This window comes from Homalodisca vitripennis, chromosome 1 (genome assembly GCF_021130785.1).
Source record: "Homalodisca vitripennis isolate AUS2020 chromosome 1, UT_GWSS_2.1, whole genome shotgun sequence".
NCBI lineage: Eukaryota > Metazoa > Arthropoda > Insecta > Hemiptera > Cicadellidae > Homalodisca > Homalodisca vitripennis.
This window is the reverse complement of record NC_060207.1, coordinates 163,652,257-163,667,195: the sequence shown is the minus strand read 5'-3', so window position 1 is coordinate 163,667,195 and position 14,939 is coordinate 163,652,257. Positions and strand designations below refer to the sequence as shown.

Below are 14,939 nucleotides of genomic sequence, written 5' to 3'. Positions count from 1 at the left end.
AGATATAGTAAGCCATCTCATTTTTTAAAAGAGTTTATCTCAACTATTCCAAAAATAAACCAAATATGTTTTGAAACTGTTTTATATCTTTGTAGGTTATAAGACAAAAATGCTTTATAATTACTAATTTGTATAGTTTTTTAGATTTCATAATGGTCATTCACAGTCACGAATGGGTATTGTTGTTTTCCAGGTAATATAAATTTTAGTCCAAAATGGAACTTAAATTGCTTAACATCATTTACAAGAAATGTTGTTGGCAATTTGTTTGTTTGCATAAGTCATGAAGTTCCCAAATTGTTGCTTTACAAATAATTTCCTACTATCCAAGCAATACAAGTTATTAAGTTACAAATTTAAATTCAAATCTCGTTACAACCAAATTGATTCCCATATTTTTAGAAACTAATCTTTCTATTATTTGAACCTGTGCGGTTTAAAAATAATATTTATTGTGTTTTTAATGTAGTAGAGGTGTTTTAATTACATGTTAATTTACAGATAATTGTAATGACACCATTGTGTATCTTTAAAAGTTGTTATAGAAGTTGGTGATTTATGAGGGCATGTTTGCTTTAAAGTATTATATATAATAACTAATTAAATTTCACAACCTTCATAACAAGTGACATCTAAAATTAACTACACTCTTCATTATAAGGCTAATATTTTGATTGTTCCAGTATATTCTAAAGGAATTATAATTTATAAAAACTTTATTTAATGATATACATTTTGTAGTGCTTTCCTCTTCTTCCGACTTTATTATTAAAAGTTTATTTCAGAATTAAGATTTTTATTTCCACAGCTGAATTTATTGCCTAATAGAGAATAATTAACTAATGCTCCAATCAAAATCTTTACATATTAAAATAGCAACCTAAGGATAAGACTCACGATGGATATTAAGCTTCCACCCGTCCTCGACAATGTGAGGAGTACTGCCCACCCTGCAGGTCAGGAACTTGCCGGAGTCTTCCATGCTGGGCACGAACGTGAGCGAACTGATAGTGATGTTCTCATCCTTGGTCGTCTACAACATCACATTTAAGTAATTAATTATCAAGACTATAAGTTTATGTTTAGAACATTACAAGAAATGCAGATCGGACATTGTAGAAATAAGACAGGAATGGATTCTTGTAATTATTTTTTGCACTTATATTATTCAATGAACTGAAGTTTAGTGGATGCCACAGGGAATCAGATACCCTATATAGTCTAAAATTTTGTTTAATTTGTTTTAAATCCTTAGCCTAAGGTGAGGTGTCAAAAAACGCTACAAAATGAGATCAAGAGCTTATATCGTTGGGGATACATGTTAGATGAAATGTTGAGTTACGAGCTTCTTCTATTTACTTAAATTGAGAGATCAAAGGATAACTTGCTACTGTAATGAAAGTCCTTCTTTACAGTCCTTTTGGAATTATTTTTACTCGAATTTTAATACAGCAAGATGTTTAGATAATGATATATTACATAGTCGTATTATGGCTGGCCTCTACATTTCATATCATCTTTTTTTAAATAAATCTAAGCAACCTGTTCAACGATTTTCAAACTCTCCAAATTTGTACAACAAAAGACAAGGCTGTCCCAAGTTAAAAGTATTGTACTTTATTTAAGTTAAAAGTAAAAGAACAAAATATACGACTTAAACGTATTGAAACCTAGAGTATGAACAAAGCAAAAATAAAAATATATGACTGTAATGTTTTAAAACAGACCCATATTAGTTGAAAACGTAATTTTATAGGTTAGTTAATAAGTATTAGTTCTTATAAATGTTTTGTACTGAGCATAATTGTTCATTATTATTTTTTAAATTCTGTAAAAATATATTTTATTTTCAGATGTGCAATTATAAGGAAAAAGTATAAAAAAATTTTCACTTCTTAACATAGTATTTCAGTTTGTTGTTCCTTAATTCAAGGTATATCACATTATCTGCCTCGTAACAGGCTATGCTGAGATTGTACCCATAACTTGTAGTCTACAGCTACATGTGTTGCCATGTCACATGTTAACGTGGCATATACAGTAATTTCGGTTTGTTTATAAATTTATTTATTATTCAATATTCTCATTACCTCCATGGTTACTCTTTTTACAAACGTTCATCCAAATCCCATGGAGGGAAATGCACCATTATCTAACTCTTCGTTACATGTATAGAAATGAAGCTTCGTGCACAATGTTGAGTCTATAGGCTAGTTTTGTGTTGATATATCGTGCACATGCAAAGAGAAATAAATGCCATTTTCCAACCCCTCCAGTTATTTGAAATTCTTTGTAATAACTATATTCTACTGATAGCGAACGTTGAAAAAGAGTAACAGCTTAATAAGATAAATCTACCGTTTCATACATGATAAAAAATGAAGTGCACACAGTATTATAAATACTTACCGACTGTCTGGACGTTTTTAGCTGGCTACTACCCTTCCACCAAGTTATCCTGGGAGCAGGCCTTCCTCCCACAGCCTCACAGGACACTTCGTACCGCTGATCCGCTGAGAATGGGCGGTTATCTCCAAGTATCTTCACCCATAGGGGTTTCACTACAACATCGAATACAAACTTCATATTAACATGCCATTACTTGCCTTCAGGACAAAGCGCTGACGTTTGGTAATGTACCGTAAAGTACACGACCAATACGTTAAAAGACTTGTAACAACAACACCAATAACATAAAAAAATTTGTTTCACTTAAATGAGAGGCCCATCCCCCTTTTAGTCTGTATTCTGCCCATCCTCATGGGCCAATGGCCTGTGTGAGGATATTATTAAACTGAGTATGGGAGAGATTCGATATAGTATGAGTGTGATGATGACACTGATAAATATTTAGCTCAGACTTAAAGGCCAACGACTTAGATCGCTCGACTATCGATACTCCTAATGGTTTTTTTTAAAACGGATATCATAAGCAACTCTATAAAATATAGCAGGCACGCGATGACAAAAATATGAAATTTACGACGAAAAACTCTTCAATCCCGTGAGTATTTTAGTTGGTTCCCTACAGGTTCATCAACAATCTCCAAATTCTCAGGTCATGTCTCTGAAATAAAATTACATACATAACATAATAATATCTTTATCTTTATATATGAGCAGTAAGTGATGAAAAAATAATGATTTAAATTATGAATAGTAATAGTTTTTTTATATTTTTTACAATTTCATGGACAGGATTGTAAACTCAAATATATGATCAGTAACTGATGAAAGAAAGAATTATTTAAATTGTGAGTAATCAAATAGTTTATTAGCAATTTTATGATTATTAATGGAAAGATTAAAAATAATCAGATTGGATTAACCTAACTGCTCTCAAAAGAAACAAACTGAAAGTCATTGTTTTTTTCTTCTGCATTGCGTCGGTTCCCCCACCTTGTTATACTAATAATTTGTAATAATAATAAAATTAAACATCATTTCCATTTTTTCTCCTCCCTTTTATAAGTTACAGTTCTTATGACTATACTATCACCCACAATTTATTATGTCACAATTTTATAAAATTATCAGTCCAAATATATTCAGCATAAAAATTCAATTAAATTAATATCCATATTTGTATAATTATACTCTTTACCTGTATTAATCCGATAATGTTATAGGAGTAACTCTCTCAATATATGCAGATCCATGAAAACATTTTATAAAGATACATAAATGAATAAAAATTTGGAAACGAAATACTATTTGTATCGAGAAGATTATATTTCATTACATATGCAAGCCTATACGCATTTAGTAAATTGTTAAAGCTCTATGTCATAAGACTGTAAGGTGAAAATATCAAAGACATAATTAAAATGTTAAACAAAATTTTTTAACGTAAATAATTATAATTTGTTTGAAATGTTATGCAGAGCATATCTAAGTAATTGACCGGACTCTAATTATTAATCTAAGTTTTATAACAGTAACTATATTGCGTACGCTCGCTTATACATTGACTTCATTTCCAATATTTGCATGCATCACACTCAGTGAAATACCTACGATTCATCTTGATGGTGAGATTGGACGACAAGGGGTACACCTGGTTGTTATTGCTCGCCTGGCAGGTGTAGGTCTCGTGGAGGCTTCGCCGCCCCAACCCTTCTAGGTGCAGAGTGTTGCGGACTCTCCGCTCTGACAAAACCTCATAGCTGTCATCGACTAGTTCTCCTGCCCTCCACCACGTCAACCGAGGTAGTGGTCGTCCTATGAGGCACATAAAACCTTGAGCTTCATGATTGTTCATCGGGGTCTGCAGGGCAAGAGACTAAGGAAGCAATGTTTTTCTGCGTGCATTCAGGAGTGACAAGAATGTTAGAATAAGCAAAGGTAAAGCATCATGGGCACCTCGTGCCAATATCATATAGTACTGAATTAATGAATGGAAATATAGGGTACTTTATTAGCCATATCGCTGTAATAAACATACTAAATCTGGATTGTAGATCAAATATTGTTTCTTAACTGGTACTTCCTGAATAAATGGAAGCCTCTTATTTATATTACTCTGCAGCTGTTTTGGTTAGGCTAATTTACTGTAAATATCGTATGATATGTATTTTTAATTTTAAGATAGTTATCAAGATCGAGAAGTTATGTCTAGGTGGCCGAATGGACCAAGTGTGTCAAAGTGAAGGCTATTGGCCTACACTGTGGTAGCGCGCGTACGCAACCTCTCCGTGTGGCTCGTTAGTACTCACTTTTATGTAAAATTTGTGATTTTTCAGCTCAATGAAGAATTTTATGTTAAGACTCTGCACAATTATTATTTTAGTGATTAGTATTGTCATGAAAGATGTCTATATCTTTGTTAATTTAATGTAGACCACGCTGGTTGCCTTCATTAACGAGGCTTTCCTATCAGACCGTTCAAAAACTAGTTTCTTTTACGAGAATTTTTAAAACAATTTAGGCTTTCAGATACTCGGTTTTCTCATCCACAGCTCTTTCTAAATGGTTGGCATAATTTAACAGAAAGTGCAATTATAATAAGCAGTAATATGCTATTCCTGGACAGCTATAGAGTTAAAATAGATACCATCAATTCTATCATGCCCAAATGAAGTTTTACTGATCTTTGTGAACCAACTAAAAGTTGAACCATCAAGTCAAGTGGTTTTGGGAAACAAGCACTTCATTTATTTGCTACTTTCTGTGCAAAAAATATACTGATGACTATATTATGTAAACTAAGCTATATAGTGATTTGGAATGTTTTATTTATATATTAAGGACAGACAAAATTTTAAATATCATGTCCCGTCTAAATCAGTATTTATGTAACTGTTTTCTTTTAAATCATTGTCTATATCTTCAAATATATCTAAAATTCTATGAAAATATTGTGGTTTGTTATCATTTTATGTAATATATTGTATAAAACTTCGCATTTTATATATTTTTCCGCTTTATAATTCACCACCAAATTTATGAAAAATATTTATCAACAATCTTAGATATATCCTTATGATAAATATTTCTATACAAACCATAATACTTCAATACCATAGAGCGGTATGTGAATAATGGAATTTGTTTGGAAATAATAGGTAATTTGAATGTATTTAAATGATATCAAATGGTTGATCATTGACAGTAGTGATACGTGGCTTCAAAATAATATCTAGCTCTTTATATAATATAAAATAACACCGTGTACTAGGAATTGTAAATAATGAATGAGAAATAATTTAAAGAACTAAAAGAGTTGATTTGTTTTAAAAATTTGATTCAAAGTTCAGTGGTCAATAAATATGTGCAACTAAAGCTGGTCAAGAGATTTATTGACAAGTCTCTTTGATATCTACTGCGTCTATTGAAGGCCAATAATAGAAAACAATATTGTAAGAAAATAAAAGAATGACCGGCTGCCATTTTCCACCCTCGTATTATATCTGAATATAACGTCAGCTTCTGTCTCCTTGTTTATATCATCCTAATTTATTGATTATTAAATATTTATTACATTTATTAAATAATGAAGAAGAATGAATTAATATTTGGTAACCTGTGTCTGAACATTTATCCACGTTGTTGATTTGCTAATAGTTATAATTGCCCGATTAAGATTGTTATCATAGTTTGTAAAGAGAATCTGAACTAATAATAATTTATTGTTTATTCTTAATGTATATACTGTCGCCAAACTATTCTTTGTAGTTTAAAACATAATATAGTAATACAAACTATTTATATAGTCTATTTCAGCAAAATTTCCTCGCATATGAAAATAAGGAAAATTCTTATATTATAAGGATGTGTACGTGAAACTCTTTTTCATTGTAATAGATCACCCCCTATATTAAAGAAATAAATCGTACTTGTAATTATAAGTACGTTTTTGTGCTAGATCAAAATACGCACAGTGAAATAAGGAATGGTTTGCAGACCACATTGCTCCTCCACAAAATTAGAAGCGGAGTATGGATTGCAGCACATAAACGGGCATTAATAAAGCGAGCAATTCAGCCACCAGAGCCTTAGTGCTCTGCACTAATTGTGCGGCTTGATTAATTGTGAGCCAAGTCCCCCGTGTTTGCACATAACATACTGACCACCTCCATTACTTCTCTATAGTACACATGTGATGGTGGCTACTGTACATGTTTCTGGCTCACTTAGTGGAATTGCCTTTCTTATTTCTCTCAACACTGAGTGTAACTGTCTGCAATATTTCTAAAATGAAAACCACACAACTTATAAGTTTTATGTGGACGTGAGTTGTATTTATATTTATATGTTTTGTATTTGGAACATATTATATATACTGAAATTATCATTTTAGAATTACTTGTTTATAAATAAAGCATTACTTGTTTTATCGGTTGGCAACAATGTTTGACCTTGATTCTATTTCTGACTACATTCCGATTGTTGACGCAGCTGATATTTCTCTCATTAGTGCATTCTGTATCTAACCATGGAGAAGTTTACTTGTGCGCAACGAGTGTTAATAGTGAAAACGTTTTATTAGAGTGGAGAGAGTTATGCGGCTACTGTTAGGCGACTTTGCGGTACTCTAGGACGTAATGAAGCACCGAATGAATCAACAGTTCGCAGACTCATGAAAAAGTTTCAAGAAACGGGTCCAACAGTCGACCTCAAAAGTTCTGGACGTCGTCGTTGTGCCCGAACTGAACAGAGCATTGAGGTGGTTCGTGACAGCGTGGCTGTTAGCCCAGCGAAATCAATACGTCACCGTTCTTAACAATTGGGTTTAAGATGTTCTCCTGTACGGAGAATTCTCTAGTAATTCTTGGGTATTGAGAAATTCGCAGGAGGAAGAAAACTTCGCAATGAATATCACCTTCAGTGATGAAGCGCATTTCCAATTGAATGGATTTGTTAATAAACAGAACTGCCGTATCTGGGGTTCAGAAATCCCGCGCATGATTAACGAAAGGGAAATGTATCCACAACGAGTGACAGTTTGTTGCGGCTTTTGGTTGGGCGGCGTCATCGGCACTTATTATTTTGAATATCAGGAAGGGCAAGCTGTGACAGTGAATGGAGACCGATACCGTACGATGATTAGGGAGTTTTTGTGGCCTCATTTAGATAACACAGACATTGACCAGTTGTGGTTTCAGCATGACGGAGCCACCTGCCACGCTGCCCGTGAAACAATTTTGTGTTCCTCCGTGACCGCTTTCAGGATCGCGTCATTTCTCGTAATTCCGACCATCAATGGCCACCAAGGTCTTGTGACTTAACTCCTTGCGACTTTCATCTTTGGGGTTATCTAAAGTCATTAGTTTATGCCAATAAACCCCGAACCATCAATGAGTTGAAGTAGGAAATTCGACGAGTTGTCGGCCAAATTGAAGTTGAAACTTGTCGTGCAGTCATGGCTATTTTCATGGGCAGAGTTGTTGTGTGCCAGCGTAGCAGAGGAGGAAACATTCATGACATTATTTTTCATACATGAAATCGGAAGGTTAGATGAACATGATTATGTATTTGATTTCAGATTTTCATTAAAATAAATCTCTAAATTTGATATATTAAAACCGGCGCTCTTTTTGAATCACCCATTATATACAAAAGTAAATAATGATTTATGTGTTAGTAAACTAAGCTCAGGAACATTTATTTAAGAGAGAAATTTAAAATGACGCCAACAAACATTATTTACTGATGTTATTGCAGTTATTATCGCCTCCTATTAATTTTGTATTTTCAGCAAAATAACAGTTTTTAGTTTCAAGCATTTATTTGTGTAAAAATATACTCTCAACAACAGAAAAAAGACTGGGTTTTTCTTTCGTTCACCACCGATCCTATTATAAGGAAGTGTCCTTAAGTAATAAAAATAAAATACTAACACGTTTTATGAAAATATATAAAGTCTGCAATGTCGAAACGTGATATCAAATTCGTCATATGAATTACAAGAATATGTTATTAAATCAACAGATAATAATATAACTTTATAATAAGATAAGATTGATTGTACATTTTCATGTACTATTGTTATCCTCTCCGGTGGCACTGAAAATTTGAGATATTATGTAACATTCATCTAGGTAAAACATTTCTTAAATTGTTGTTTTAATATTCAGAATATTTAAAGTATAACAATAATACCAAAAATATCTAACGGAATCGATTGTAACAGATCCGGACTGATGAAGGTAAGATTATATTTAGAAGATGGTGCTTTATAATCATGTACATTTAAATTTGTATTAAATAAATAATAATTTATTGAAAAAAATTAAACCAGAATAGTTTTTCAGACTTGGAGATATTAAAAATAACTGGTATTAACTAATAACAAATATTCACTGTGATAGTATAAACTGTGAAACTTATATTAAAACTCCACTATCTGTTGAAACTTCTGTGATGTATTGTGGGGTTATTAAAGCTTCATTCGCCCTTAATTTTTTCCTTTTTAAACTTTTAATTAATGATTTAGTAGCAAATTGACGTGATTGCCTTTCAATATGTAAAACATTAGGGATTTCTAAATATAGGATTCTTAAACACTATTTAAATACTGCATTGGAAAGATTATTAAATGTATTAGATTTTTTAACTGATTAAAATGAATACTTACGTGTCAATAATCAAAATTTAAAACCAATATAGGATTTTGAAACACTATATAAATGTTGAAATGGAGGGGTGATTTTAATGTATAATATTTTTAATAGTTTTAAATAAATACTCGCGAGTCAATATCGCAAAAAATGTTTTAAACAATATTGGCTGAAGTTTTAACAGGCTATAATTCGGATTAAATTAAAAACTATAAAAACAAATATCAATTAAGGTAAAGGGAGAGTCATTATTTTAATTAAAATATGTATCCCTATGATATAGTAAAAAAATTATAAGTATATAATTATACTATATACTATATATATATATATATATTATATATATATATATATATATATATATATATATATATATATATATATATATTTAATCTGTAGATTCTGTATCGCGTCTACCAAGACTACGAATCTAATAATAAGATAAAGTGACCAAATTAACTTTTAAACATGAGTTACTCTTATTTTCACAATTCCACAGCAACTGTGTAGTGCTTTATACCCTTTATATTAAAAAGGGTCCTTATGTATATCAATCAAAAGGGGTATAAAGTATCCTGAAAAGATTGAAAAGCCTGACTGTGTACTAAATACTAGACTTACTAGTAGTAAGTTTTCAACTATCCGAACAAACTATTTGTAAACGTACTGATTTAAAATAATGTTTAAACAATTTAGAAATAACTGTACTGTACAACTGTGGAACACTCTTATGAATGTTTCTATCAGAAAAAGGAAGTAACTCCCAATGTAGGGCTTAACCTGAGGCTACCTAAAATTCATGCCAGTTCATCATTAAAAAGGAAACGAGTAGATAAATATCCTTAAGCAGAACTAATTATATTCTTCCATAGGTTATACTTAGAATCTAGTAAGGGACAGCTGGAATGTGTCTATGTAAAATTGTAGCATTATATAAAATTAAACCGTATGTATACTTCAAATATAACTTTAGGCCGCCTACCTCTATAATGCCTCCTATTTTATTTTTAGATAATTCTAAACTATTTTAGGTGGAGGATATGGAAAGTGGAAAGACGTAGTAGAATAAAGCTTTGTAGTAGCTTGTTTATGCTATGATATTTAAATGAAACATATAAACAGTAACAAGTTACTTGCATGCTGGGTAAATATTAATTTACCAAGAATACTGATGAGTAATAACAAGGTCTCAACATTATATAATATATGATGTTCATATACAGTAGCTAATGTAAACTAATATATACTACATTGATCATATTTGAACACCATTATTACCTCCAGTCGATACACACGTTATGTTGACCGATGCACCCTCGTTGAAAGGACCTAGAAACCTGTCTTCTACTGGCTCTCCCTTATCGTTTACTATTGTTATCCTCTCCGGTGGCACTGAAAATTGGAGAGATATTGTTACATTCATTTAGTTTAAACTTTTCTTAAATTGTTGTATCTTTTAAAATCGGAGCATTTAAATTTTAGAATCAAAAAAATGTAATATTTTATTGCTTTATTAAAATAATAATACTGGATAATAATAATGTCTTTTGGATAAATAATTATAAATATTAATAATAAATAATTATTGCTCTTCCATTCTATTTGAAACTGTGGCAGTGAAAATTCCATTTAAGTCAGTTGTAATTTGCACTTGTATTTTTTAAGGAATAAATCATTATTCATTCATTCATTAAATTTCTAATGTATGCTATATCTTACAACGAAATGCGGCATAATTGTAACATATTTTAATCGTTTCTTGTTAAAATATAAACAATGGACATTTTTAGGACCCCCAAAAGAAGAGTCTAAAATCTGACGCTGCCTTAGTCTTCCTTAAATCTGGAGTCAACGAATGTTTGAAGTGTTTCAGTTAATTTGGCAAAGGAGAAACTGAAAACAAACTCTTTACATCGTTTCCTAATCAGAGACACCTAGACTAAAAACTTAATCGTAATGTAGATAAAGAGGTGTTCCTATTGTCTCAACAGGTGCACTATGATGTTTTAGACACGATCTTAGATCAACTGGGGTTTCTACACATGACGTACTTATGGTCGGAAGGGTTAATTCAATGCAAGTGTTAAGTTCAGCTCCGTGTCACCTTCTGATTACTGCAACGTCTGAAATATTCTAGTTTTTATCTTCATTGTTGCCATTTTTTTATCCCTTTACACAGACTTTGACTCTAGATTTCAGAATTAAAGTCTGTGACAGTGTCATATTTAGCAGAAGGCTATACTGAGCTGAACTCCTCCCACCATTGCTTTTTTATGTTTAATTTTTTACTTTTTACTGTGAAATAATCTGTGTTATTTTTTTCAATAATAGATATCTATTTCTATAGTTATTTTTAAAATTTAAATCGTAACTATTCAACTACCAACTATTAAATATTAAAAACAAGCTCTACGAACGAGCCAGTTACATATATAATTGCAATCTAACACTATACTCAAAAATATTGCACAGTGTTTACATTTAATGATATGTTATGTTGCGATTTGATTGTACTCATAATTTAACTTGAAATTTTCAACGAAATCGTATCAAATTCTGTTTTGAATTTATGTTTCATCAACATTAAACAGACATATAGCCCACTCCATGAGTTAAAAACTAAAGAGGTAGTTATATTGATAAAAAAGCATGTAGGCAAATTATCGTACAGATAGATTCTAGACTTACATATAACTGTGAGGTTGACTTTAGCATTCCTTGTCGGAGACTTGCGGAAGTCTACACGACAGCGGTACATGCCCACATCAGCCGCCTTGACGGGGTTGAGTGTGAGCTGGGCGGGGTCTGTGTCAGGTCTAAAGACAGCTCTTCCGCTCAGAACAGACACCTCGGACCAGTGACGTGCCTTTTCCGCTACAGTATCTCTCACGTCGTAGCTTTTATACACAACAGTTATTGAAACAACTCAACTATAAATTTAAACAATATTCAGAAACCCAAACATGTGATACTTATTACAGTCTTTATGTTATTTTTACTTTTGCAACGAATATATTATTATACATCACGCTCAATATACTTTTACTAGATATGTTTAAAAAATGAAATTAAAAATAAACTTGACTATTCTTTATTTGTATTAGTATTTTAATTTGCTATTAGTATAGACACTAACAAATAAATTTTTTGCTCAATGTATTAAATTGGATGCGTAATTGTGCACTTGACATACAAAAACAAAAACATGTGGAGTAAGATAATGATCTAAGAATATGAAAGTGTATTGTTCACGATATGTTTAATACATTTTACACTGTAAAAAGAATTACAAGCAATACAGCAGAGTAAATAAATAAGATTACTGGATTTGCGGTTATGTTAGTTGGTTTTTATTACTAATTCTCTCATATTACCAATGATTTATCAAAACAAGCTAAATGTATTTTCTTAATAGCATGATTACAATATGTTAACACAAATAATTTCCAACAACATATTATAGGCTGTTAAGTTATCATTGTACGTCCTGGAGATATGAATATTTGTTTTGGAAAATACGGAATGGACATTAACATTTTATGACTACTAAATGTTGTAGCTTAAACAATGGGATCACCAGCGTAATAAGGTATTGATTATATATTACTGCAGTAAATATATTATACTGCATAATTGCATGGCAATTTATAACATTCTTTACTAGTAAGTACAGAAATATATAATTGTAATTTTTACAGAATAATATTTTCAATCAAGTACAATATCTTAAAATAAAAAAGGGAGTAAAATAATATTCGCGTTCACTAATGTAATATTGTTATCATTCGTACCTTGTGTAGATATGCAATTAAATTGAACTTGACAAACATTTACGATATTTCGTTAAAGCTGCTGAATGGAATCTAGTAGCATTCATAGCATAACCTAGTCAGTGATATTGTCGTGATTTAGGTGTAACTGAAGATATTAAAATGTCTTCCCCTACATTTAATAGAAACGTAACTCTATGAATAAAGTATAAAGTTAATGTCTTGGGCATAGATATCAAACCGGTGAGAAACACTGACGATACTACGAATATATAAACTAAACTATTTACACTCTATATTATATAATTCAGTTTACCTGTAAATAGGTTTCTTCATGTCATTTTTGTACCATATAACGAGAAGTGCGCTGTCATCAGCGACGGGTGGACTGAGATCGCAGGGGACACCAGCCCTGTAGCCAGCGACAGCTTCGGCGTCCGATACCGTAACTGGAATAATACAGTTATCTTTAGTCCTTTGTATACACTGTGCAATAATAGGTAGTTATTATAATATGAAAATAAATATACAGGCCTCATATATACATTTCAAAGTGTTAAACAAGTATTGAATACTGTAAGTTGTAAATTTGCAACAGCAATATTATGTTTGCTTTGGCATTTGCAAACTTAACCAATGACGGATGAAAAATCGTTATATTACATTTGTCCTCATGTAAACTCCATAAGAGATTTTATATTTCCAAGAACTCTAAAGCAATTGAACCACCTTGTTATAAAAGGTCATCGGCCACCTTGGTACGATTCTTTCTAACCCGGCAGGCGTTGTATACAGTAATAAAGTATAAATTTATAAAATATTTATTAATTAATAGTCTAAATAATAAAAACTACTACTACTGTTATTGAGTTTGAGTCATATAGTTATGTATAGCTATTACAAATGCTTAAGTAGCAATGGAATGTATTACTACTATTTTGTTATTTAACTAGTGAAACATGTTGAAATTTGAAATCAAATTTTCAAACTCATACTTTTAATCTTAGTACGCAATAAAACTATATATTTAAAATAAAAAAGATAAGAGACATTGGTAAATAAAACAAGTCGTTTCTATTTCATAATTTATGTTATATATTATAAAATTTGTATTTTACTTAATTTAAATTTCCGCTCCATATCTGTCGTAACCACCTGATCACAGGAAATATTACTCAATCTATTGTTCCTTTGAATTCACTTCACATTACAGTACGTAATCGCTTCGGAGCTGCATATTAAGTTTATTTACGTCCTACTAATTAAATGTCTTACTAACCCATTACTTACTTGTTACAATATTTCTATAAAAGATAAAAAGAAGCTATACTAACCAAACGGAATAGCACAATATGAGGTCAAGACTTCCTCTCTTGAGGATATATCAGATGTTTGGCCAACTTTTACATTAACGGATGGACTCTCAAGTGCCTTAACTGTGACGGAAGCTCTAATGGAACATTTCCGGTCCTAAACTACTATTGCCTTGGCAAGAACTCTTTTTAGTTTTCTCGTTTAAGTATATGCGTGAATTTTAACCAAAACCTTTCAAGAAATATGCTTGGCAACTATTCACAATAACAAGTTTTAAATAAGTATACTACTATTTATGTAAATCAGTCAAATGTAATATATTTAATTTTACAAGGGTTCTCAAGATGGAAATGTACATTTCAAGTAGATACAGTTGAATATGTTTGTTTAGAAAAAGTTTTAACAAAATATTCACAATCATATACACACTTAAATGTGTAAAAACGTTTATAATAGGTAAGCACCGTAGTATACAATATAAAGTATTGTTAACAAAGCCTCCGATTACCCATTATAAAATGTTTTTTGTAATTGTTATTGATTCTATGCCATTAACTAGTTTGACCATTTCGTTTATATTATTTTTTGTTTATATATGTTTATATAGTTTAATATCACTAAAAATAATATGCTGTTTGAATAAAATAATAATATTTTAGTTTTAAAACATTTTGAACCTCAGTGAATATAGAAAGGATTTATTTACGAGTACTATTCAGAGATTTCTGCTTAAATCACATTTGTAAAAACAAATTTATTTCTAATTCTCATTATACGAATATACCATTTTCAAGTA

General features: G+C 31.0%; 1 protein-coding gene across 2 annotated transcripts in view; it reads right to left on the bottom strand.

Moving 5' to 3' along the window:
* LOC124352657 (nephrin-like) overlaps nucleotides 1-14,939 on the bottom strand; it is a 442,015-nt gene that overhangs the window by 25,181 nt on the left and 401,895 nt on the right. For both annotated transcript variants that reach the window (XM_046802224.1, XM_046802225.1), the window contains exons 2-7: nucleotides 13,146-13,278; nucleotides 11,748-11,956; nucleotides 10,338-10,451; nucleotides 4,018-4,221; nucleotides 2,410-2,561; nucleotides 898-1,033 (exon numbers count right to left, since the gene is read on the bottom strand). In XM_046802224.1, the coding sequence (XP_046658180.1) occupies nucleotides 898-1,033; nucleotides 2,410-2,561; nucleotides 4,018-4,221; nucleotides 10,338-10,451; nucleotides 11,748-11,956; nucleotides 13,146-13,278 (948 nt within the window). The remainder of the gene's footprint in view (nucleotides 1-897; nucleotides 1,034-2,409; nucleotides 2,562-4,017; nucleotides 4,222-10,337; nucleotides 10,452-11,747; nucleotides 11,957-13,145; nucleotides 13,279-14,939) is intronic.